Genomic DNA, 23,189 nt, shown 5'->3' on the forward strand with positions numbered 1-23,189 from the left:
ACATGTTTTTTTTAATGTGGCTCTGAATCGGTAATGACATGATAATTGTAAATATGAGAGACAGCTGCACATATCCAAGTGTCCCAAAGACAGGCAAAGTAATTACTCAATTTATACAACCTTACCCTGAGGACAAAATGTGAAGTATTCGGTGATAAATTGCACTGCCCTCTGTGACTCAAAAGACTCTCATAAATCATTGTTATATATGATACAATTTAATTTACCTTATCTTATACGTGTCTTCTGATTTCCAAATTTCTTTTTAGGAACATTTTTATTATTTTCTTTTATCAAAACTGAAATAAAAAAACAGAAGGGCCATAACTACCTTGTTGCCACATGCTTTTTATTGCTCATTTTTAATTTGCTATTGCTAATAAAACCATTCAGTGGGAAATCCTGCCTTCAGGAAGGTTGAAGGCAGACACCGTTTGGTCTACTTTGGAGACCAGGCACCAGATGTTGAGACAACATGTCCGTTTGGAGGACAAGGTGCATATTTTTAAATTGCTTCCAATTACAGCACCTGTTCCTCAGAGTTTTAGGTCTCGTATTCAACTATCATTCCTGAATAGATGCAGCCAATGAATTCAAATCAAGCCTCTGATGTCTGTGTTTCTGAAAAATGATTGACTGGTGCTTAATATTACTGACGGGTAGATGATTCGAGCAGATTAAATAAATATCGCTTTGAGGCTTTTAGATTCATAAAAGGGTAAACAACTGTCCCTGCAAGCTTCCAGGTCCTGGAGCTCTTATTTACCAGCAGACCTTCATTGAAGTTCGGGAATTTGTTCCCTCCGAGAACTCCATCTTTGGCAAAAAAGAGCCTTCGGCAGCAGCTCAGCTCGGCAAAAGCCACATTGTAACACAAGAGTTGATTCAATCTGTAATTAATCCTCTCTCTCTCTCCGTCATTCTGCCTCGCCCCTTCACTAAGGACGGAGCTTATTCAAGTTATATCACCGAGCTACGGCTACAACGGCTTTGCTGGTTCATGGGGAGGCTAAGAATCTCCCTGTATCAACATACCTCTACTCCCTCTTCCACTTTTCTCCTGTATTCCTCTGTTTCTCTTACTCTTTGAGCTTCATACTGTCACTGCAAAGGTTTCAGGGAGGAATCTCTCAAGAAAAAGAAAAAAAAAGATGCTTTTAAGACACAAAAAGTTCCCGTGAAGTATTTTAAAACATGCACTGATGTTTAGTTTGATTCCACATCCTGCAGACCCACTGATGGCTGCGTCCATTAGTTGAGACGTTAACTCTTGTAGGCTGCAAGCGTGCGCCTGCATGCTTTAAATACTGGAAAGACATTTACTCGTGCACAGGTTTGCTTGAGAGTGTAACAGTTAAGTGAAACGGTCTGACATTATAGAAAGCCTTTGCCATGGGCGAGCTCCGGGCACTGCGCCCCTGCTCTCCGCCACGGGCTTTGATCGGTAGTGTATCTGGTGTCCCGTTCAGACAAGTAACCGTTCAGTCAGGCGAAGAAAGAGCGATTGGAAGGAGGAAGAGAGCGCTGCCAATGACTGCACCAGTAGAGGTTTTGGAACCTGTTGCAGCAGGTTTTTCCTTTTCTTTTCTGTCTATCTTCTTGCTGGGCTAGCCTGGACGAGTGCCAACATAAACACACACACACACACACACACACACACACACACACACACACACACACACACACACACACACAAACATAGAATGAGTATGATATTCCGAGCTGCCAAAATGTGAAACCAGCCCATCTTCCATTTCCATACATATTTGGAACGTGGATCTGATCGAAGTGCTCGAGGTGGCGTGAGGTGCACAGACCCACGAGGTATAACGGGCTCAGCAGGGGTCATGGCTCTGATTGAGAAAATCTGACTGAATCTACAAGCCGGAGTGGAGAGGGGGCAGTTACTAAGTTTAGGTGAGTTCATTCGACAGTTTTGTTGATATAATCTGATTGTATTTCCTTTTGCACTCCAGTGCCCGCATGTTTATTGGGAACAGAGAGAGAACAGCAGTGCTGTCAGATGCTGGTTAACCGCTGTGAACTTCTCATGTCAACACTACTAATAAAACACTGTCAGTAAGTAATCCTGACGATATGAGGAGCAGTGGTATCGGTTCTTGTCTTCTGATTACGGTTGACATGAAAGAGCCGTTCTCTGAATACCCTTGTAAAAAGGCATATTGGATGCATTTTATTTTATATGAGTATTCCCATGTGACGTAATTTCATACTTCCACTTTATTCTTGAGGTAAATATTGTGCTTCATACTCACTTTTCAGTGAAAATTAACTTTATATTCTGTGTTTTTACACTGTTTTATGTGTAAATCTAGAAATGATTCAATAAATTATAATACTATAACACTAACTAAACAAACAATCAAAGCCTCTTTAATGAGCTGGAAAACTCTTCACAAAGCTGAACACGGCATCTTTTTCTTTTAGAGAGGTTTCATATGATGATTTGAGAGAATAACAGTATATAAAGGAGATAAATAAATAATCAAAGTATCCCTTTAAATCTCTCAGCTTTGATTAGAAGCTAAATTTCAAAGTCAAATCCTGGTTTCACATCCTTTAATGAAGTCAGAAACAAAGTGAATGATCCTACTGGGCGGGAGATTGTTTTAATATTCCACACCCAAGATGAATTTCCTTTTGAACACTACAGTGGCCAAAATGCAGCATGTGACTTTTTCTTTCACAATAGTGCATCAAATGACAAAAGACAGGACACTGTGTTGAACCCCTTTATGCCTTTGACTCTTCATGATGAATCATTTGTGCCAACAGTCAATAACTTTGTAAAACATAAAACAAGGCGGGAGGTCAAAGGTGGTTTGATGTTTATAAAAAGACAGTCTTCGTAAAATTAACAAATTGAAACACATTGCCTTGCTTGCAGTGTTGAGTAATATATTGAATCTTAACCCCCGTATCATGGCAGATCCTTGCCTATACACAGCCCTATTTGTATGCAGAGTCTGAGGTGAAGGTGGCAAAACAAGTAAAAAACGGAATTTCAAGTAAGGCATTGTGTTCAAAATGATACTTGTAAAAGTATTATTAGTAAAATAAAGTTCCAGATCAAAGTAAAGAGTAAAAATAAGCTGTACTCGATTAGCATTATTGTGCCTAGGTAGTTATTACTCCACCATATTTTTTCTAAAATATGGAGTTAAATAGTCTATAGACAAAGTACAATATTTCCATTTAATATGTAGTGGAGGAGATGCAGTGTAAATGTTGTAATGAAGTAACTAAAATGTTAATAAATGTATATAAATACAATGGTATTCTTAACACTAATGGTTATACAGTGTTTTTTCTATATATTTACAATGTTTAAACAGCATCTCTCACTATAAATACCGCCTGTAGTATAGCAATCGCGTAAATAAATGTGACTTTCATTTAGTGTTGACAATTGAGAGACACACAAACCTACATCTGTTTATGATGTATTCTACATCTGCACCTTTGCATCCATGGCTCCTCAAAGACAAAAACTGTTCAGTTTCTTTAGGAATCTTCATGAAGAAAACGTGAGACACACACACACACACACACACTCACACACACACACACACACACACACACACTAACCACTGCTGAAGTTTCTACTTCTCTTTCTGTAAGTGCATCCGTTCTGGCCGTTGGCAGCGTGTCTTTCAAGCAGGTGAGAGGATTTGTTGCCACAGTGGATAAAAGGCCGTCTCTCAACTTTCACCTGGACACTTTAGCTTCAGTTGATGAGAACAGAAAGAGCTACGATTGCTACTCTCTCTCTCTCTCACACACACACACTCACAGTACATGAGAGGTGGATCTCACTTTCTCTGCCTCAGCATTATTTGGCTTTACACGAGCTAGCGGCCATGGTTTGATGGCGGTTTTAATGAGCTTGGTTGGTGTCAGGGGCTGAGGTTACCCTCGGTGGAACTCGTGCCACGTGTCCGTCCTCTCCGCTGGGATCAGATATCACTTCTTTGCACTCAGCTGGAGAAACCGCTGCACACCCACTTATGTCAAACTTCCCGTTGGTGTTGTAATGAACGGCGTGCTGAAGTGAACTCGTGCCGTCAGAGGACTCAGTGCGGAGAAACCCACAGATTTACAGCAGAGTACTGGCTCAGTAAAAAGGATCTCAGAGGATCAGTATCAATAAGTGCTTCGTCAAAACGCTCGACATGCACTTCCTGTCATGTGTCAACAGCAATATAAATCAAAAGTAGAATAACAAACAGCATGATGTTTTACCACTCTTCACTCTTCAACAGATTCCGTTTTGGGGAAAAAAACGCTTATCGGCTCTCTTGCTGTGTGTTGATGAGACATCAATACCGCTCAGGTTGCGTCAGCTTAGCATGACGGCAGGAAACAGGTTGGATCAGGCTCGGTTTGAAGGTGACAACGTCACCTCTCAGTCCTGTATCATGTCTGTAGATGTTTTTTTTACCTTTATCCAGAGGAAGGATTTCTTTAGAAGTACCTCTGTCTCAACTCTTTACGCTGAGGTTTAGATAATGAGATGCTGGTGATGAATGTGTGGAGTTTAGAGTTGCTAGACTCCATCAGCCACCTCCAATCGACTGTTCGCAAGAAAGCAAACCATTACATTTTAGAAATGACAAACTATTTAGCCGCAGCGTGAGATTTGTGTTACATTGAATGTCGAGTGACGCAACCTATGCGGACCCCTGTTGGGCAAGAAAATGGCACACACACCAAATCCTCTGTTTTCTATCTCTTCACGGGAGTAGATTTTGGTGCAGAATGTCAGATTCGTTGACATTTTCCCACGTTGGTGGCAAGTCACCTTCAACCCCCCGGGAAAGTCTACACACCTGGGAGCCCTGCGGGACCTCGTGCCGGCAAATGGCAGAACTCCAGGTACTAAAACACCTCAGGTTTTAACCCAGCAGTTTCTTCTGTGTGAGAATGGAAAAAGAAAATGACTTAGGACCATGTCGGCTTTTAATTTAGTTTCGCATTGGCTTTTAGAGGACAACTGTTATCTGCCTGGGATCTATATTTCTATTTTATGGTTAAATCTATCAAATTTGGGAAGTACTTATAGTCTGACACACTCAACAAAATGAAGAAGAACTTAATTATTTCCTCATTCACGTGTTCAAATCGCTAAGTTGTTGGTGGTGCTGATATATTAATGCTCTGAATATTACAAATAAACTCTGACTATATAAACGTTTCCTACCCTATAAATAAAGGCTTTATAAGTTAAATATTATGGTCCAGAGATGGGACTACATACACATTTACCCATTGACCCCGGCCGTGACGAAATTGGTCACCATTTATTGACGATTGCGATTTCCATCTTTGAAGATGTGTGTCCCTGTGATGATGATCCCACCGCAGACTAAAGAGGGCAGCGCCGTCTGCTTCACCCGGCAAGAGAGCACCAACGTCAGCCTGAGGACGGCGGGGGTGAGCAGGAGGCACAGCGCCGACGGGACCATCAGTTCAAGGTCCGGATCAACACCGCGAGGGGGCTCTGTGGGCCGGTACCACCCGTACCATCGACAGTGCAGCGATGGAGAGGCGCCGGGGTTGGGCGGCCTCCAACAGGGCATGTCGTCCTTCAGCTGTCTGCAGGAGTTGTGCAGCCCTGGGACTTGTTCAAGCAGCTCGAGACGCGAGGCGTCATCATCGCCATCCTGGGACCAGTACAACGGCAGCATTCAGGTTTCTTATGCTGTACTTATTTTACCCTCACGTTTTATTCCAGTTTATGGGATCAGGAACGTGACAGGAGAGGTCTATAAAGAAAGGGGAGTGAGTAAACAGGGTGGGCAGATTTTTTGAAAAGACGTACATGCTGCATTACTGAATAGGAGATCTAATATAAATGCACATTTTAAGGCAGTGTGTCTTTATAACAATGTATGACATGATTGTGGCATTATGTGAAAGGGAATCTGAAGCTTCCTTCTTTATAGGAGCTACATCACTTTACTTTTTGGTTCAGTCTCGCTGATCTCCTAGTATCACTTTACGAGAGAAAGTTTTACTACCACCACAGATTTAATGGAGTTAATTTAATGGATTTAAAAAATGTATTGGAACATTTAGGTGCTAACAAACTTATGTTATGTCGTTAGCTAATGACCAAAAACAGAGCGAAAAGAGATTAAATATTCCTCATCACGCGATAACGAAAGTCCAAATGAATCATTATTTTACTGAAATGTAACAAAACAATTGTTTGCAATGAATACAAAAAAAAATGGTCTGTTGTTTTCTACTTCTACCAAGTTGCCAAATTAAGCCATTAAGATAATTTTATCCAGAAATGTAGCTTCTCTAAACAACTTTACTTTACTTTTTAGCAGAGTTCGTTCCCAGAACTGCTGACTGTCCGAGTGGACCCCTCCTGCTTCCTGCCTCAAAGCTGTCCTTCCTACAGCTCATCGAGCCCTCTACAACAGGTGAGTTGCTATGTCGTTCAAGAGTTGCATCAAAGGCCGTGATGAAGAGGGGTTCTGCGTAATGATGAATTTGTGCAATGCAAAATATTTTACCTTCCAGTAATCTGTAAAACATCGCCACCTTTGGTTGTGTGTTTGTGTGTGTCCTCTACAGGTCTCCCCTCGACTGTATTCTAATAGTGATCAGTCCAACAGCTCCAAATATTCTTTCCAAAGTGTCTCCACTCAATCCCACCTGGAGAGCACCGCACAGTCCCTCTTCCCCAAGCCAATTTACTCATACAGGTGACGTTGCGTCGCATTTTAACATATTTTGCCATCTTTTATATTTATGTCTAGCCTCATTGTGAAGTCATATTTAAAGCAACAGTGTTCTTATATGCATTGCATTGTTGGGTGTCTTGAAGTTCTCTGTTTGCGTCGAATACTACATTTAAATAAAATGCTAACGTGAAAAACATTTACTTCCTGACTGCAGCATCTTGATCTTCTTGGCTCTAAAGAACAGCAAGACAGGAAGCCTGCCAGTCAGTGAGATCTACAGCTTCATGAGCGAACACTTTCCCTATTTCAAGGTACCACGATCAACGTTTGTCTTTTACATATTAGTGAAACTCCAGTATCTTTAGATCAATTCTTACTTCACAGTGGGCCAGTAGTTGAAAGTTTCAGTTCTTTCTCGCATGTTACCAAACCACATCTTTGTTGCAGCTGACATTAATTGCTCCCCAATGATTAATGGCATACCGTAAAAGTCACTACACCTGCAGCCAGGTGGCCCTGGACTGGCTGAGCGGTAACCTGTTGGGGCAGGAGGAGTTAAATGAGGAGAGGTTTGGCATCTGTTTAATATCCACATAGTATGTTTGTGTTAGTGTGTAGGAAGTTAGTGAGGTTGTCACTAGGACCGTTCGTTAACTCTAATCGGATATTGACGTATCAGAATTATTTGATATTGTAAAGAAAGAACGTGGGAGGGTAAAACATGCATATTTGCTTTAATATGAATAAAATGAAGCAGCTGCGGGGTAGGACTTCTGCTTGAACCCTGGGTCGTCACAAATACTGTACATTCTTCAATGGATTCCAGGTATCTACAAATCAAATATGTTCAGACTCACCTCTGGAAAGAGCTCAAAGACGTGCTGCCATTCGTATTTAAGAAGGCCGCTGACAGATGGCTGCCTTCCAAACAGCTGCCTGTAACATTAAACACAGGCTGCAGGGCCACATATGGCAGATGATAAGCGATACTCTAATAAAAATCAGAGAATATAAGTCAAAGACCTTTGATAGGTCTAAATACTTTCTGGATATTGTCAGGTATCTTTGAGACCAGTTCAGTCCAGAGAACATGTGGATGTTAAACACTGTTAAACATTAAAACACCTTTCAGCCTTCAGATAAAGAGGTTTCTGAATATGCATCTATTTGTTTAGTTTGCTGTTGGTCTGGCCCACTGTTTTTAGAATACACCTGGATGCTTTTCACAAAAGAAACCAATCCCTGTTGTTGCGAGTGAGGATTTGTTGTTTTTCTTCATCTTGGTCATCATTGGTCATTGGTCATCATTGATTAGACAAGCGATATATGGACGTCACTGATATTATATTTGACAGCTTTTGCAATTTCATGGCATTTTATAAAGAAAATAATACATATCCTCGTAATATGATGGTTTAGATGCACATGCACCCTAATGATTTGTGCTCATCGCTTCTCTTCTTGTACCATCAAGTTCTCTGACAAGACATCATGAGAACAGCTGCTTCAAACATATTCCGCATCTATACAATCGTCTCTGTTTTCAGTCCGCTCCTGATGGATGGAAGAACTCTGTGCGTCACAACCTCTCCCTGAACAAGTGCTTTGAGAAGGTGGAGAACAAAAATGGGAACTCGTCTCGCAAAGGCTGTCTTTGGGCTCTCAATCCTGCCAAGGTGGAGAAAATGCAGGAGGAGCTGCACAAGTGGCGGCGCAAGGACCCCATCAGTGTTCGCAGCAGCATGGCGAGACCAGGTGGGTCCCTCAAACGCATCGAAAGCAGACAACATTAAGCGTAGGCTGTACAGCGATGGACCTCTACTCAATTTGACTTCATCTTATTTAATTCACAATTAATTCAACACTCACTTTGTTCACAGAAGACCTTGATCGTCTACTTGGAGAGAGACCAAACAAGCTGAGGCCTTTGCCATCTTACACAAACCCCTCTTTGCTATCCAGGGTGGCGCCTGTCTATGGCACCACCTCGACATCGTGCACGCCGGCCCAGCTGCGACCGCCGTTTCGCCGTCCTCACGTTCAACCTCATCAGCCGTGCTACCTTCAACCCGGCGCTGCTCACCCCAGCAACTCTTTTGCCGTGTACTCACCCTGTGGACACCAGCATGCAGCTGGCGTCCCATCAGCCACAGAAGGCCTGCACTCCCCCGTGGCTGGTAAGATGCCGCCCAGCTACGGCGGCGCCCTGCAGTCAGGGTACAGCTCCAGGAGCATGCAGGAGATGCTGTTGGAGGGAGATGCCAGTTATGACATCGACACGCTCAACCCCAGTCTGACCGACCTGCAGCTGCAAGGTACGAAAGACAGTAGAGACTATATGACGGATGGGGGACTAGAAAGTGCCTCGTCATTGACACGTAGCACCGTCACATCCGCTTAGGACACAAAACGGCAACTCAACACGGTCACACCGAAGTCTTTGTTTGAGCTAGCCAGCTAAATAATGCTAACTGACTAGCTGTTTTAAGGTTTTAGATGTCGGTTTCAAAATGTCGGATGTTGTTTGGTGTCTGCAGAGAAGCAAAAGCAAAGATGCAATGAATCATTACATTACATTACATGTCATTTAGCTGACGCTTTTATCCAAAGCGACGTACAATAAGTGCATTCAACCATAGGGTACAAACTCAGGAGAACAAGAAACAAGAAAGTGAATCACATCGATCGTGGATGATCCTGTCTCTATCATCTAATTTAACTTTTTTTCACAACAAACATTTTGACTTCTTCCTGCAGGAAAAGCTTAGGACATACACTAGGACTTTTCAAGACATCTTTTCTCCCCCCCCCCCCCCCCAGGTAACTTGTGGGAGGAGTTACAGCAGGACAGCCTGGTGTCTGATCCACAAGTTACCGCTGTGACTCCGCCCACAACCTCCACCCTGCAGGACGTCCACACCGGCTGCCTGGTCACGTCTGCTTGCGGTCAGACGTCAGAGGTGACGGACGTCGCTCAACGGAAAGCAGAGGACGAAGAGGAGAACGCAAGAAGAATCTTTGATCAGCAAGGCTGTTTGCCCGGACTGCATCCTGCTGTTTATTCAGGGGTGGAGAGTCCTGCTGGGTATCTGACTTCCTGCACCGCATCCATCTCCTTAATATAATGGATGTACTATAAACCTGAATAGGGGATACGGTCACAAGGAGCTTCTTGTTTTAGTATTAGCTTGGCTGTTTAAACCATCAAGTCCTTGGAAAAGGAAATAGTCTTTCTGGCCTGTTCCAACACATATTTTGTTCACCCCCCGTTTATTTATTTGCAAGACTTCCAGTTATATATTATGGATAGTCATGTTAGAGATAGATTTATGTCAATGTGACTAACGGCTGTTTTATTTATTGAAGGTTCTCTCTCTCTCTCTTCAATCAGGAAACATTTATTACCAAAATATGTCAGACATACGGTTGGTGCATAACAGCAGACAGTTGGACAACAAGACAGATAAGACAACATAGTGCAAGAGGAATAAAATAAAATATAAGGCTATGGATTAGAATATAAGGCTATGGGTTAGTTTAAAAGTAAAGGAAAAAGTTAAAAATAAGGCTCACCAGCGAACAGATATGCTTGCCTGAGTAATGGTGATAAGGGGTGTCATGGCAACAATGCAGTAAGACTGTTGTCACAGAAGATGGCAGCATTTTGTGACCTGCAGCTCATTCAAAATAATGATACTTTAAATGGAAATCAATGATTCTTGAACAGTCACAGTAACACTGTCTTTCTAAAGGCATCGTCATCAACTAATTGTAGATTAGGTGTCAAACCACACGCAAATTATTGTATTATTTATTCAATCAACTTATTTTTTTCAGTCTTTAAACATGTATAGAAGACATATGTAATTATTGCCTTGTTGCAAGAAGGTACCTCTTTTAACCTTTAACCTTAACCTTTTTTGTCTGATTCTTATTATTTATAAGCTTCACTGTTTTGAGTAACTATTATCTGCTCAAAAGGAGTTTTAGCGTTCTGTTTACCTTTTTGATTCCCTCAATATTTTGTGAAAAAAACAAACAAACAATGCATATCAAGACTTGGAAAAAATATTTATTGCAGTAATGGAATTTCCGCTGTCAAAACTTTACATAGTTCTTAATTTTGTACTTACAACATTCATGGTGTGTTCAGTACTACAGGGAACGTACTGGATATCAAAATTGGTATGGTATTGATTTTCCGACACTTCAAAATGGGTATTAATTTAAAAAATACTCCTTAAGTAGGCTGGTAGAACTACATGAGAACAAATGACACATTGACAAAGTTCATATTTCTGTTGGTCGTTCAAATGAACAATGACAGAATGAGTCATTCGGATGTGTGCTACTACAAATTTAAGAAACTTCTTGAGTACAAATGTAATGAGCCTCCTATACAAACTATATAAATGTACATCTGAATGGAATACTTATTATTAAACTTTGTTAGGGTATCTTAATTTCTCTTTATGTTTCATGAAGTGTCTCTGACTCACTGTTGCCTTTCTGTTGCCTTTGTTCGTTGTATTAGCCATTAAAACACACAGAATGTAACGTCTTGTTGATGATCAAGTGGAACCCACATACACAGGCTGAAATCAACATTATGTACAGACACTTAGCTGCCCACACACTCGCTCACACACATTGATGATAAAACTGGCAGAATTCGATGTTCCTGCAAAGAGGCAAAGGGAGAAATCTATTGGTCTGGCAGCTGAATACCTGAATGGGAAATGAAGCAGCTAACAGTAGGGAGACAAGAGCATTTAATGCCAATGAATTGTCCATCAGTTCATCTGTTTCTGGTCCTGAAGAGGTACATGTCATGTATAATCTCTAGACTATATGGAGGGCTGAGGGGTGGATGGTGGTCTTCTTATGGCCCCCCACTGTAGGAATAGTCTGCCTTGTTGTGCATCACCAGCTTGTTGTCCACAAAGTAGAAGCTGTCAGACTGCGTCTCGTAAGGATTTAGGATCATCTCGCGCACTGAGAGAAAGACAGAAAAGCACCACACAAAGCTCAGGATTTTACATAATTAAACCCGGTTAGGTTTTACGTCTCAGTGTGTGGGTGCGTTTGTCTCTTGCGGTCACGCGCGTGTGTTGGGACACTCACTGATGTCCTCTGACAGCGGGGGGAACTCGTAGATGTGCTCACACGTGTTCTTGCTGCTGGGCATGCAGAAGCCAAATTCAAAATCAAAGCTCTTCAGCAGCTGATCGCGGAAGTAGTGTCTCTCGATCATGCGGAAGTTGTTGATGGGTGTGTCTCCCACCGTGAACTCAACTCTGCGGAAACACAGGGAGGACACGTGTTCACCAAGCTGGAAGCGCATGAGAAGCTTTGGGGACGGGTCAAAGGTTAATTCCAGTTCATCTTATTATTGTTATTGGAAAACAACGTGATAGTTACAACACAAACCGCTTCCATTATACGGCGCACAAAGCACATTATTTCCAACATACATTGAGATTATCCAAATAACTTCTGCAGTCAAAGAAGGAGTCTGATGATGAACACGACTCTGAAGTACTGGCAACTAGAGGCCACACTCAGCAGGTGGCCTCGGTCTGCTCTGCATGTTTCGCACTTATCGTCGCCAGCCTGCCGTCCCACACGGACGCCCCCGCGCCTCCCACACCCGCCATGGGTCTTCTGTCCGTGCACCAGGGTTGATCGCACATTATGGCGCCATTCAGCTTCATACAGACGCACGTCTCACAAACACAGTGAATCTCAACTTACGTGGCTCCGACCTGCCGCAACTGCAGGAAGGCCGGGGTGAACTGGTATCGGACAAAGCGCCCGGCGTTTGGGTCGCATTGTTTTCTGCCTTCTGCTTGGCGGGAGACATTTAAAAGAGAAGAAGAGAGGTGGCTGAATTGACAAAAGATCCTGCAGGATGTTAGATTATCCTTTGCAGGGTCATTAGGTGTTTGTCGGTCTGTTTTATAACATGTTATCTGGTTTCCATAGTTTGGAGCTGACCTGTTGGAGGTTTAGTAATCTCAAACAGGACCGTCCCTGTTTCCATGTCACGGATCTTAAACCTGGTGAAGTCGATCATGTGGACATTTTCTTCTGGAGAACAAAGATAATCTGAAAAAGAGAGAAAAGAGTGTTGAGGTTGTATTCTGTTCTGCTACTACAGACATCTATTTCTTCTATTTTCATGATGTCCCTTTGAAAGAAATAAACATTTTATATAAGACAACAAGCTTTTAATTAACGAGAAACCTCTTTAGTTCTCTGCCTTGATGGGTGTTCAACTTCTGTGCCAAGTCGTGAGACAGACGTACAGACGTTGAATACGTTCAGAGGCTGTCAGACATTCTAGTGTTTGGTCATTAGGTCCTTGTTAATGGCACCAGCGTACTTCATGTCTCCAGGGTAGTTATTTTATGACCTGCGGTCACTGTTTGGTTTGTGTTTGATTTAGTTGATTTTGAGTTTGTGTTTAAATCTTTAATCTCAATAGGCATACAAGTTCAATGTATAGTATTAAATACTGAACATTAAAAAAATGGCACACGCACCTCGTTATTTTAATTTTGTTACAACCTGTTTTCTCTAGCAGGTTTTTGTTTACATTGACAGAACACTTGCCGACTGGAAGGAAGAAACCCAAGTACCTCAGCAGGGTGATGTGTGTCTGTGTGTGTGTGTGTGTGTGCGTGTGTGCGTGTGTGCGTGTGTGCGTGTGTGTGTGTGTGTGTGTGGACACGAGACATCCCCCCTTCCAACATGGCAGGATTAGACCTAAGAGGCTTATTGTGTTTTAACATCACATGGACCGGCTGGTTGGGTGGTGAGTGTCTATCACACACACGCACACACACCTACACACCCACCTACACACACACACACACGCCCACTAGCTATCTCCTCAGGGTTATGGTAAGGGCAGTTATTATTAGCAGTCTATATGTTGGATAAGAGCTAAAGGGTATTTTACTGATGACCTTGTGTGTTAAAAAAGAATGCAAGTGGGCAACGACAAAGGTCAAAATGAATAAGACACACACACACACACACACACACACACACACACACACACACACATCCGTGCGTCTGCGCACACACAAGCTCACACTGTTGCATACTCTACTGTTTTGAGAGGGTTAGAGAGCAGATGGGCCAAACAAGCTTTAGCCACCTGCTTGAAGATATTTATAGTCAAGTACAGGACATCATACCTGACACCTTGTCTAAATATGCCCCTCTTGTGAAACAGGACAATTTAGAGCTTATTGTTGGAAGGCACAGTGTGTAACAATCAGGGAGACTAATTGGCAGAAATGGTACACTATGTTCATAAGAACTATGTTTGAATCAGGTGTTTAATCACCTGAAACTAAAAACCCTCGTAAAGTTTCCTTTAAGACATTTATATCTTATATTTATATCTTCTTCCATGTCCAGTCAACGACCTCGCACCGCCATGTTTCTAAAACAACCCAGAATAAGATAAGATAAGCCCCAAGTGTTATCGTGTTTTTATTAGTATTTTTCAATATTCACATGTAATTGATTGAACCGGTGAACCAGGTGAAGTTAAGGACAATGCAATGCACTGTACCGCAACATGCAATGCACTGTACTGTGCATGGAATGTACAAAATGTTACTGCAACATGCAATAAACAGTAAGTATTTGGGACTAAAAAGCCACTACTTCAGCAATAGATCTGTGCAACAAGGACAAAGACAACGTAAACGAGAGTGCAACCTAATGAACTCAGCCAGTCTTACTCAAACACAGTATGATGGATCGGCTAAAAGCTTTTCTTTTGTGAACTTGTCGAGTTAGACAAAGCGGCCAGGAGAAAGCAGACAGGAGGGATTACTGATACCGAACCCGATGCCTGTGTACATGTAATATTGGTTTCCAGTGAGATAGTAACGACTCTGTTATTGTGAACACAACTGTTGCTGCTCTATAAACAATATTTAGATATATTTAAAAAATAAATCACATTTATTTTGTCAGCTCTATTGATTAAAGCAGCTTCCCTCCCTGTAGGTGACCGCAGTTCTCTGCCAACGTTTGGAAAGGGAGGGGGTGAGCAGACCGTTGCAATCTGAAACGTACCACAAGATGCCACTAATTCTTCTGCACCGGGCTTTAACATGTTGTAGACTGTTTTGGACAAACCACATATAAACAGATTTTATGAAACAACCACTACTTTCCAATTAATTGAAGCTGAAATCTCAAATGTTCTGATGCAACAACTAAAGCAAAAACAAACAAACAAATCTTAGTCATTTTCTTTGGGCCCAATGATGATTTTAATGTCATGGAGTTTAAATGCAAATGGCATATGACAAACTGTATTAACATTTATAAGCAGCAGAATATGGAGAGTTTTAGTTTTGGTGCTTCCGTAGTTCAGTCCTTCAGCATGCTGATTTTCAGCTTTAAGCATTGTAACAGTTCTGATAGTGTCTAAATACTCATTTGTCTTTTCACATTCATTCATATCACAACATCATGTGAGATCTGCAGGCGATGAATATTGATTGCAGCTATAAATCATGTCTAAACAAACTAACTCTGCCCCCCATCAATGACATATAGAGTAATTTAATATCTCCAGATAATCATGTTAAGGAAAAATCAGCAATAACTATCGACTGATTGTTACCTCTTTAAATGTTGATGGGATTTATGTTTTGTCTAAGCATTGTATACATGCATGCACATGTGTATATAACACACATTTGTGTGTGTGTGTGTGTGTGTGTGTGTGTAGTTTAGAAATGCTTGAAGCTGCTGCATCTCTCTGCATGTGCATCACGGAATGCACGGGGCTCGTCTCCTCTGTTTATTTCATACTAATAAACAGTATGTGAGGGGAATGTTTCCATGAATAACAACACAAGACTGGTACGGTTTGTTTCCGTGTTGAGCTGCTCAAGAACACAACGTTTGTGCATGTTGTCTTCCAAACTACAGTAAGAGGGTTAGAGAGCCGCCGTTGGTTGCAGTGCACTCTGGTACCGCTGGAGGCTATAACATTTAGCCTGTTTGTAGGCTGTGGTTGTAGTTTATTCTATAGAACAGCAAATAAACTATTTATATATATATATATATATATATATATATATATATATATAGAGCACTTTTATATGTAGGCACAGTGTGTTTTAAAATAGTCTGTATTAGTCCATGCTGTGTTTTTGCAATAAGTTATATCGATATGTTTGACTGTAATGCTGTACTGCTAACACTGAACTGAGCCTTGTAATTATGAATTACAGACACCACCAATTATATCTTGTTGTGATTTATAATCAATATCTACATTGTCGTATGATAAATGAAAGGATGATTCGTAGAATTGCTAATTATTAATAACAGCTGTTTGATTTCTCAATTACAATTGTAGGGACGTTTAAAACCATCCCTTTAGGACCTTAAGGGTCCAATACAATTATTAATAATTTTATCTTAGTCTAAACAAGCAACAATATTCATTCCCAACTATAGTTCCATTATGTGAATATATCAACTGAAGTAATTGGTGAAAGAAGAGTAAGTAAGGAACAAAGTGTTTCAAAGGGGTTTCATATGTCATCCACCTAACTGAACATTTCTGACAGACATTCTCTTTATTTATTTGAAAAATCTGTTGTCAGAGTTTTCTGGATTTGTCCTGCGTAGCCGTCGACAACCGGCTGGTTTTGTGAATCGGAGATGGTTACTTGCCAGACTTGCTGAAAAAAGATGGATTATTTCACCGGATACCTCAGCCGGTGGAATCCGCTTTACACGTAACTCCCACAGTCGTATCGTTCTCCGAGCACGATAGCAGAGGCTGCAGCCTCTGCTCGTGGATCAGCTTCACAGATGATGAACGAACTATTATTGAGGTTTTAGGAGTAGTAACAAAAGGTATTTTCAGAATCTCACTGTTGAGTGACAATCTGATATCTGATAATAATAATAATAATGTGGGAACAAATGAGCTTAGATGTCAGATTTGGGTTTTTTTGGTCACAGCTTCCACATCCATTTGGCGATAAAAGCTAACAAGTGTCCGTCCCAAAATGTTAAACAATTCGTTTAAGGATTTACTTTGGCTCTAATACAACTATTACCATGTAGAAGTATTCCTTCTTTTAATCAGAATGTGCTGAATGGCTTTTCTTTGCCAGAACTGTGCACTTCTCAAACTATAAATATGCAAAGTCGCACCAAACCATTGAAAATGACCATAAAACTTTTGTTAAATAAAACATACTATTTACCTATTGCATGAATCACCATCATCCCCTTTCAAACCAAAATATACATATATTTCAGTTATTTCTTTCCTGCTGCTTTTTCCAGAGACACAGGCGCACATGGACACACATGAAGTGCTCCACTTCACTTCCTTCAACACCGTCACCTGGCAACGCTCCTTCTGATAGTGTGCCGGCTCTATCAGCCCGTCTTTTTCCTTCCCCTCATCCACCGGGCTGCTCTGCAACAACAAGGCGCAGCGGTATCAAAGGAGAGTATCTTAGGTACGGCATCAGTGGTATGCAAATGAATGAGTCACGTCCGATGAAGGTTCCCACGCGAAGCCTCCTCCTAGCGACCCAAGGCTTCTTTCTGGGGGAATCAGTATGTGCAGGCCCGGCGTCTGCCAACAGTGCCTTTAATTACAATTTGACATAATAGATAACGATATGCGTCGTGGGGAAACACTTCATTGACTCCCAGGTGATATTCCATAATGTCTTGCATGACTTACATCCATCTTATTGGGATTTCCATGTACTTAATCGTTTTAGGCTCGTGGCGTTGTTTCTAAGTCAATCTCATCCGACAGCGTATTTGAGTTAAACCTAATGATTTTCATTCCGCTGACTTAAATAGTCGTTGGGTCTTGAATATATCCCTGTGGCTGCAGCCCCTCGAAAGAGAGTAAAATTAGCCCCATGTCTTGAGTCAAGCAGTGTTCCTGTGTTCAGATAGAAAGAGCCTGTCCGACAGCATAGTGGCACTCACAGGAGCAAGCATCCTGCCATTTATAGCCCCTTAATCTCAAAGATTAGGCCGGAGTTACAGATTCTCAGCACAGGGATTGACTTCACATCCCTTATTCTTTCCATTTGACCCCGTGGGTCTCCGATCAATACGAAGAGCGCGTGTTGAATGAAACCCAGAACGTGAGGAAGAACAATACAGATATGTGTGGAAAGAAATCCATAGCCAAAGGCAGCAGGTGACATTAGCCTTGTGCAGTGCACCTGTGCATGCCAGGCTGTTACATGTCCCTCCTTTAACGGCGCCTGCAGGCAGAGCGGAAACCGCTGAAGTTCGTGGAGAGGTTACATTCAGAGCAGCTGAATGCAGATGAGAATCTTCCCTCTCATCTTTCTGCGGGCTGCGCGACAGTGGGAAAAAACCCTACTTACTTGAGGACAAATGCTGTGATCTAAGCTCCCTGAACCACGGAGACAAAAAGGACAAGGTTCAATATTTTGGGACATTCTTAATTTTAAGATGAATCTAAAGCTCACTGTGAAGTACATACATTGGTGAGCTTAAGAAGTGCTGGTTAGGCTTAATTTGTAGGGCTTTGTGAGCTGTTTACACTCTTTGAGGTGAGGCAAGTTAACTGTCTTTAGCATCATCTTCAGCACACAAATGTGAAGGATCACAGAGGTGAAGGATCTTCTAACTCGTGGCAGGAGAGCAAATAAGCACCGGCACCACATTAGGATTGGATTAGGATTGTTGGTCATGTTGGATTCACACATTTCTAGGTTCCACACAACTATATTTTAATCAAAGGTGTACAGACAAGATAATGTAGAGACATGCAACTCAGCAAACATTTCATAATAACGTCAAAAACGCACAGATGACTTTCCTCTTTTCGTAGCAAGGCTCATGTTGTTCTGCACGACTATTAAGTAACTGTAAAGGAACGAAAGCATAAATGCTCTCAAGTACGACTGGAATTTCAGCCACCAGCAGAGCTACGAGTGTGAGAACAGACAAGAACGAAACGTAGGAAAACAAGTGAGAGACACGTGTTGACCAAAGCTATTGACCCTTAATCTAGGCAACTTTGAATTGTAAGCGTTTGAATGAAAAGACATAATGTGCTTGTGAGAGACACAAAGCAAGAAATGCAGCCTTATAATTAAGTCGGAGTTATCAAGCTTGACCTTTTACTCCTGGTACTATACTAAATAATAGTATCATATAATAACTGTTCTATTTTCAGGAACTAAGCAACCAATCAACAATATTTTTTACACCGGTATAATATATATCCAGTGCATCTGAATAATGTTTTTGCGGATGAAAGGATTCACAAAGATGAACAAACACTTGAGTCGATGTAGAAGGTTTACGCTTTCAAACTGTTTCACAACAGAAACCTATAAGTGTGGATATAGAGTGAGTACAATCCAACTCCCATCTACGCTACAACACACACACACTGACACACACACAGAATACATATATATTCTGTGTTTAGGCTGTGAGGTTAACAGACACAAGGGACACACGATATTTGTCTTCCTCCCTCTAGGCTCACAATCTAAAAAGAGAAAAAGTGTTGTGACCAGTGCAAGTTCATACTGAGGAGGTTCTGAGATAGAAGGGACGCACCGGAAACCAAAAAAAAAGGGCTTAATTGAAGTTAGAGTATCAAACTGCAGCAAATGCGTTGATGGTGTTTGACACTTTTGTGAGTTAAATGTGTTTTTCTATAGGGATCACATGCAAAAGTCCCCCAGCAAACAAATGTAGAAGATGTAAATGTTGAAGGTGTAAAACTAGTATGTTGCCAGTGAAGATGGGTCAGAAGAAGCCATTGTTTTATTCTGTAGAGCCTTGAGAAAAAAAGGGTTTCAGCAACGTTAAGCTTGGATCATGTACTTGCTGCATCCTGCTGGCCGACATTCTGTAGTTTTACTGTTCAAGCTATTGAAAATCTACTTGGACTAATGATAAATGTACCCTGGTGCTCTGTGACGAGGTCTTTGAGATTATTCACAAAGAGGGTCTTCTTTGCCTGTCGGTCTGAGATTGAGAACCGAAACCAAAGAATAGAAGTAGTTTGATAGATAATGATGCTGTCAACTGCGTATTTCCCCATTAGTGTCAATTCACATCCAAAATGCATACAGCAGTCAGAAATATCAGCACTCTATAAAATAATCTGACATAATGCACCTTAAACTTTGTCAATTGTTCATTACATCCTCAGTGTGCCTGAGAGAGAGGACGAGGACAAACAAAGGCAGTTCATGAGATTGTGTTCATTACTGATGTGGATGCTACGAGCCGCGTCGCTTCACCATGAAAGAGTAACCTTGTGACAGCTGTGGATGTGAGATTAAGAGCTGGCTGCACCAATCAATTTTAATTAAAGCTGTATCCATTCTGTTGGCAGACATCACAGGGTGAAAATCCCCGCCCAGCGCAGATAAAGCCCCGCTCTGTGTTGCGGACTTATTAAGACCAAACGATTGATCACCCATTAGTTTATAAGGAACCGGATCGTACTGACTAAATCAATTGGACGGGGCCAAAATACACATCACTGTTGATTCTTTGAGTCAGGATCAAGAGAGAGATTTTGCATCCCCAAAGAAACCGGAACGAGGTCCGACATATTCTGTGTCAATATTTGGCTTTATTTCCTGTCTTTGTGTGTTTTGATTGTAATTTCTTAGATTTTCTGCATTTGGGTCTTTCTCCTCATCCCTTTAATCAGGACAAGTTAATGTGCAGCTTTGGCAGCATGATAACGACAAATTGGACAATCCTGTCTGAGTGGCCTATTATAAACCATCGCACAGCCTTTGGACACATCAATCTGTTATTCAAACAGCTCTTCTTGGATCGTACTCTGTTGTGTGGTAACTTAACGACACGTTGTGAACAATCTCGTCACACTGAAAGACAAAAGAGCATTTTCCGGAAGGAAATCCTGCACCGAGCACCGAGAACGTGGAAACACAGTTAGGGGTGGTTGATTAGAGGAGAACAGAGATCTAAATAACAATTTCAGAAACGCACTGAACACGACAAAACAAGGATCCCTTTAACAGCAGAGGTGTTTGTTAAAAAATGTATGTTGATCGTAATTACTCTATTTTACCCTTCTGATGCCATCAGCTATAAATTCTTCTTATTATCATGGTTACAATTATTCTGAATGTAAATATTCTGTAACAGCACCATTTCTTATGATAATTTGTGACATGCCTGCCTGCATATCCCAAATTACCCTTCATGTAAATGTCTCATTTTCTTCTGTGCTGCCTGGATTATATTTCCTCTCCGTTCTGCCTGTGTGGCGACGAGGCGCTCGGCCTCGCTTGTCAGCACTGAACCAGCATGACAGACTGGAACGGAATGTCCCAAAATGGTGGCATTTCGCCCCTAAAAGCAATACTGTAAAAGTCATTTGCACTGCGGGCAAACGCATCTCCTGCTCCCTTCCTCTCACGCTGCGCCTTTCCTTCTCTTGCAGCACAACACAATAGCATGAATTATGCTTTTCCCTGTGGTGTGCTCCGACGTTTAAAACAATTGGGCCTTGGAGAGACTTTGTTGTGGGCTCAAACTTAACACGAAAAAACGGAAGTGGAATCAAAGGAAACCCTGACATCATTCATGCTTCGATTTAAGATAAATATCTTTGTTGATGGGTTACAGAAGTCATCCATGACCATCAACTATCTTTGAGAATATGCTCCATATTTTACTATTCAAATTTGCACCTAACCTACAGAACAAAACAACTGCGACATCCACAATGTAAACAAACTTGTTCACGCCCCGGCTCCAGGGTCACTAGCTGAGGCCTGTTGGGTTATCACTGCGTTTCGGCCTCCTGACATAATCCAGATTAGGGGAATGTCAGTGGAGAGCGGGGACTACTGCGCCGTCGTGGCCGATTTAGGTATAATTGCCCTACTGGAGCCCTTGCATTTATTTTCACCTGGTTTAAAGATTAATTCTGTTAATTTGACAAATTAATAGGGTCAATAACTAATTTAAATTTTGATCATTAGACTTGCAAAGTATAACTAACGGCTATCTTTTTTTCTTTGAACCGGTTACGTTCCGTAGGCCTCCTTTTGACTCCCGGGCACATCTGCAAACTGTACTTCAACCTACATTGTTTTACATTTCCATTTAAGTCTCAATCTTACTCTAAATCCAAACAAAAGTGTTTTTATGACTAGAAAGAAATGTATATTAAACCCATTAAAAATAATTTCAAAATGTGTTTAACTCCTCCGTTGACCGCTTTGTCCTGTTTCCATGACATAATCCGGAAACTGTTTCCATAAAGAGGCCGATAGTATTCTCCTGTGCTGACTACAGTCTGTGACCAGCTATAATCAGTGGATCACATCTCTGGCCACCTGTTACCTCTGAGCCACAGGTGTCTCGTGGTGAGGATGAAGTAAGAGCCAGATTTATTTTTCACCCATTTGTTAAGCACACCAGGAACTACTAAATCACCTTCTCCTCGTTTTCCAACACCTAATCCACATACTCAGAGACAGAGATATGCAAACATCTCTATTTAATGTCCGATGCAAATAGTAAATAAATCAAATGGCAGCCTGACCTCTGCGCCCGCGACACACACCCACATGCCAGAGGCTTGAGAACGTGTCTGTGTCGCTGTCCATGGTATCTGAGCCTTGCTCCTCCAGACAATCCACCAAAGACGCGAAATGAACGCAGTGGATGTGTCACATTGTTGTTGTTTTTGTTAAAAAAGACAACCGGCAAGGACGCATCGGCAGGTGGGCTGCACTAATCCCCCCCCCCCTGTGCCCGCAGACCGCGCGGCTTTAAACCGCCCTCCCCAGCGCGCAGACCGCTGTAGAAGGTTACTCACTCTTGGTGATCTTCTGCAGCCCGAGCACGTCGTCGGGCGTTATTACGGTATTTCTGCGCAATTCTTCCTCGGTGGTGACGGGGATGCCCATGTTCGACGAGTGGCAGCCCTGCTGCACTTTCATGTCCGGCGGAGGAGAGGCTGCTGCGGCGAGGCGACCTGGCGGCGGCTGATCGCTTGTCGGATGCTTTTACGGCGTCGTGGCCGCGGGAGCCGATTTCACGCGCGTCGCAGCCTTTTTCCCCCCCCCAGTTGCGCCGCTGGCTACTGCGCCGCACGGTAAACAGGCTCGGTGCCGCAGCGAGAATAACTGGTGTTCTGCGCGCCTCCTCCCCTTCTCGATCCGGTAAAAGATAAAAGTCAGCGCCTTAGCTCCCCCCCCCTCCCCTCACCTCCCCTCCCGCCCCCTAAGGGCTCATCGGTTCCCTCACAAGCTATTTAATCCAAATCCTGCGGCTTTAAACCGGTGCGTCTCGCGCCTCGTCATACGCCGGCGCGTGCGTCGGCCGGGCTTTACTCGGGAACCGTAACCGATTACTCGGTATGAGGTCCCACATCCGGTGAGGAGGAGGTTCACGTGG

The 23,189-nt window shown here is 42.3% G+C and overlaps 2 protein-coding genes across 6 annotated transcripts; one reads left to right on the forward strand and one right to left on the reverse strand.

Moving 5' to 3' along the window:
• The first annotated feature begins 1,688 nt into the window (after positions 1-1,688).
• foxn1 (forkhead box N1) lies at positions 1,689-11,317 on the forward strand. 5 transcript variants are annotated; one of them, XM_078098239.1, is made up of 9 exons: positions 1,689-1,917; positions 4,767-4,896; positions 5,353-5,712; positions 6,360-6,455; positions 6,610-6,740; positions 6,934-7,030; positions 8,267-8,474; positions 8,600-9,034; positions 9,540-11,317. In XM_078098239.1, the coding sequence occupies exons 2-9, from the start codon at positions 4,780-4,782 to the stop codon at positions 9,842-9,844; spliced, it is 1,749 nt and encodes a 582-aa protein (XP_077954365.1). In that variant the 5' UTR covers positions 1,689-1,917; positions 4,767-4,779; the 3' UTR covers positions 9,845-11,317. The 5 variants fall into 5 exon arrangements, with proteins under 5 accessions (XP_077954365.1, XP_040039991.2, XP_040040077.2 ...); XM_040184057.2 differs by having other exon boundaries at positions 1,691-1,917; positions 5,386-5,712; XM_040184143.2 differs by having other exon boundaries at positions 1,759-1,917; positions 5,386-5,712; positions 6,357-6,455.
• unc119a1 (unc-119 lipid binding chaperone a1) lies at positions 10,774-23,039 on the reverse strand. The gene is made up of 5 exons (XM_040185216.2): positions 22,609-23,039; positions 12,717-12,827; positions 12,474-12,564; positions 11,844-12,016; positions 10,774-11,714 (listed from the first exon to the last, which is right to left on the reverse strand). The coding sequence occupies exons 1-5, from the start codon at positions 22,730-22,732 to the stop codon at positions 11,602-11,604; spliced, it is 612 nt and encodes a 203-aa protein (XP_040041150.1). The 5' UTR covers positions 22,733-23,039; the 3' UTR covers positions 10,774-11,601.
• Between the last annotated feature and the right edge of the window lie 150 nt (positions 23,040-23,189).

Source organism: Gasterosteus aculeatus, chromosome 1 (assembly GCF_964276395.1).
Source record: "Gasterosteus aculeatus chromosome 1, fGasAcu3.hap1.1, whole genome shotgun sequence".
Taxonomy (NCBI): domain Eukaryota; kingdom Metazoa; phylum Chordata; class Actinopteri; order Perciformes; family Gasterosteidae; genus Gasterosteus; species Gasterosteus aculeatus.

Excerpts from the sequence above, each read along its gene's own strand:
- unc119a1 (XM_040185216.2), bottom strand. The coding sequence starts at position 22,732 with ATGAAAGTGCAGCAGGGCTGCCACTCGTCGAACATGGGCATCCCCGTC. Across the intron at positions 12,017-12,473 it reads TTGCGGCAGGTCGGAGCCAC|AGTTGAGTTCACGGTGGGAG; the intron begins GTAAGTTGAGAT and ends GTGTTTCCGCAG. Across the intron at positions 11,715-11,843 it reads CCCGCTGTCAGAGGACATCA|TGCGCGAGATGATCCTAAAT; the intron begins GTGAGTGTCCCA and ends TCTTTCTCTCAG.
- foxn1 (XM_078098236.1), top strand. The coding sequence starts at position 4,780 with ATGTCAGATTCGTTGACATTTTCCCACGTTGGTGGCAAGTCACCTTCA. Across the intron at positions 5,713-6,356 it reads AGTACAACGGCAGCATTCAG|CAGAGTTCGTTCCCAGAACT; the intron begins GTTTCTTATGCT and ends TTTACTTTTTAG. Across the intron at positions 8,475-8,599 it reads CAGCAGCATGGCGAGACCAG|AAGACCTTGATCGTCTACTT; the intron begins GTGGGTCCCTCA and ends CTTTGTTCACAG.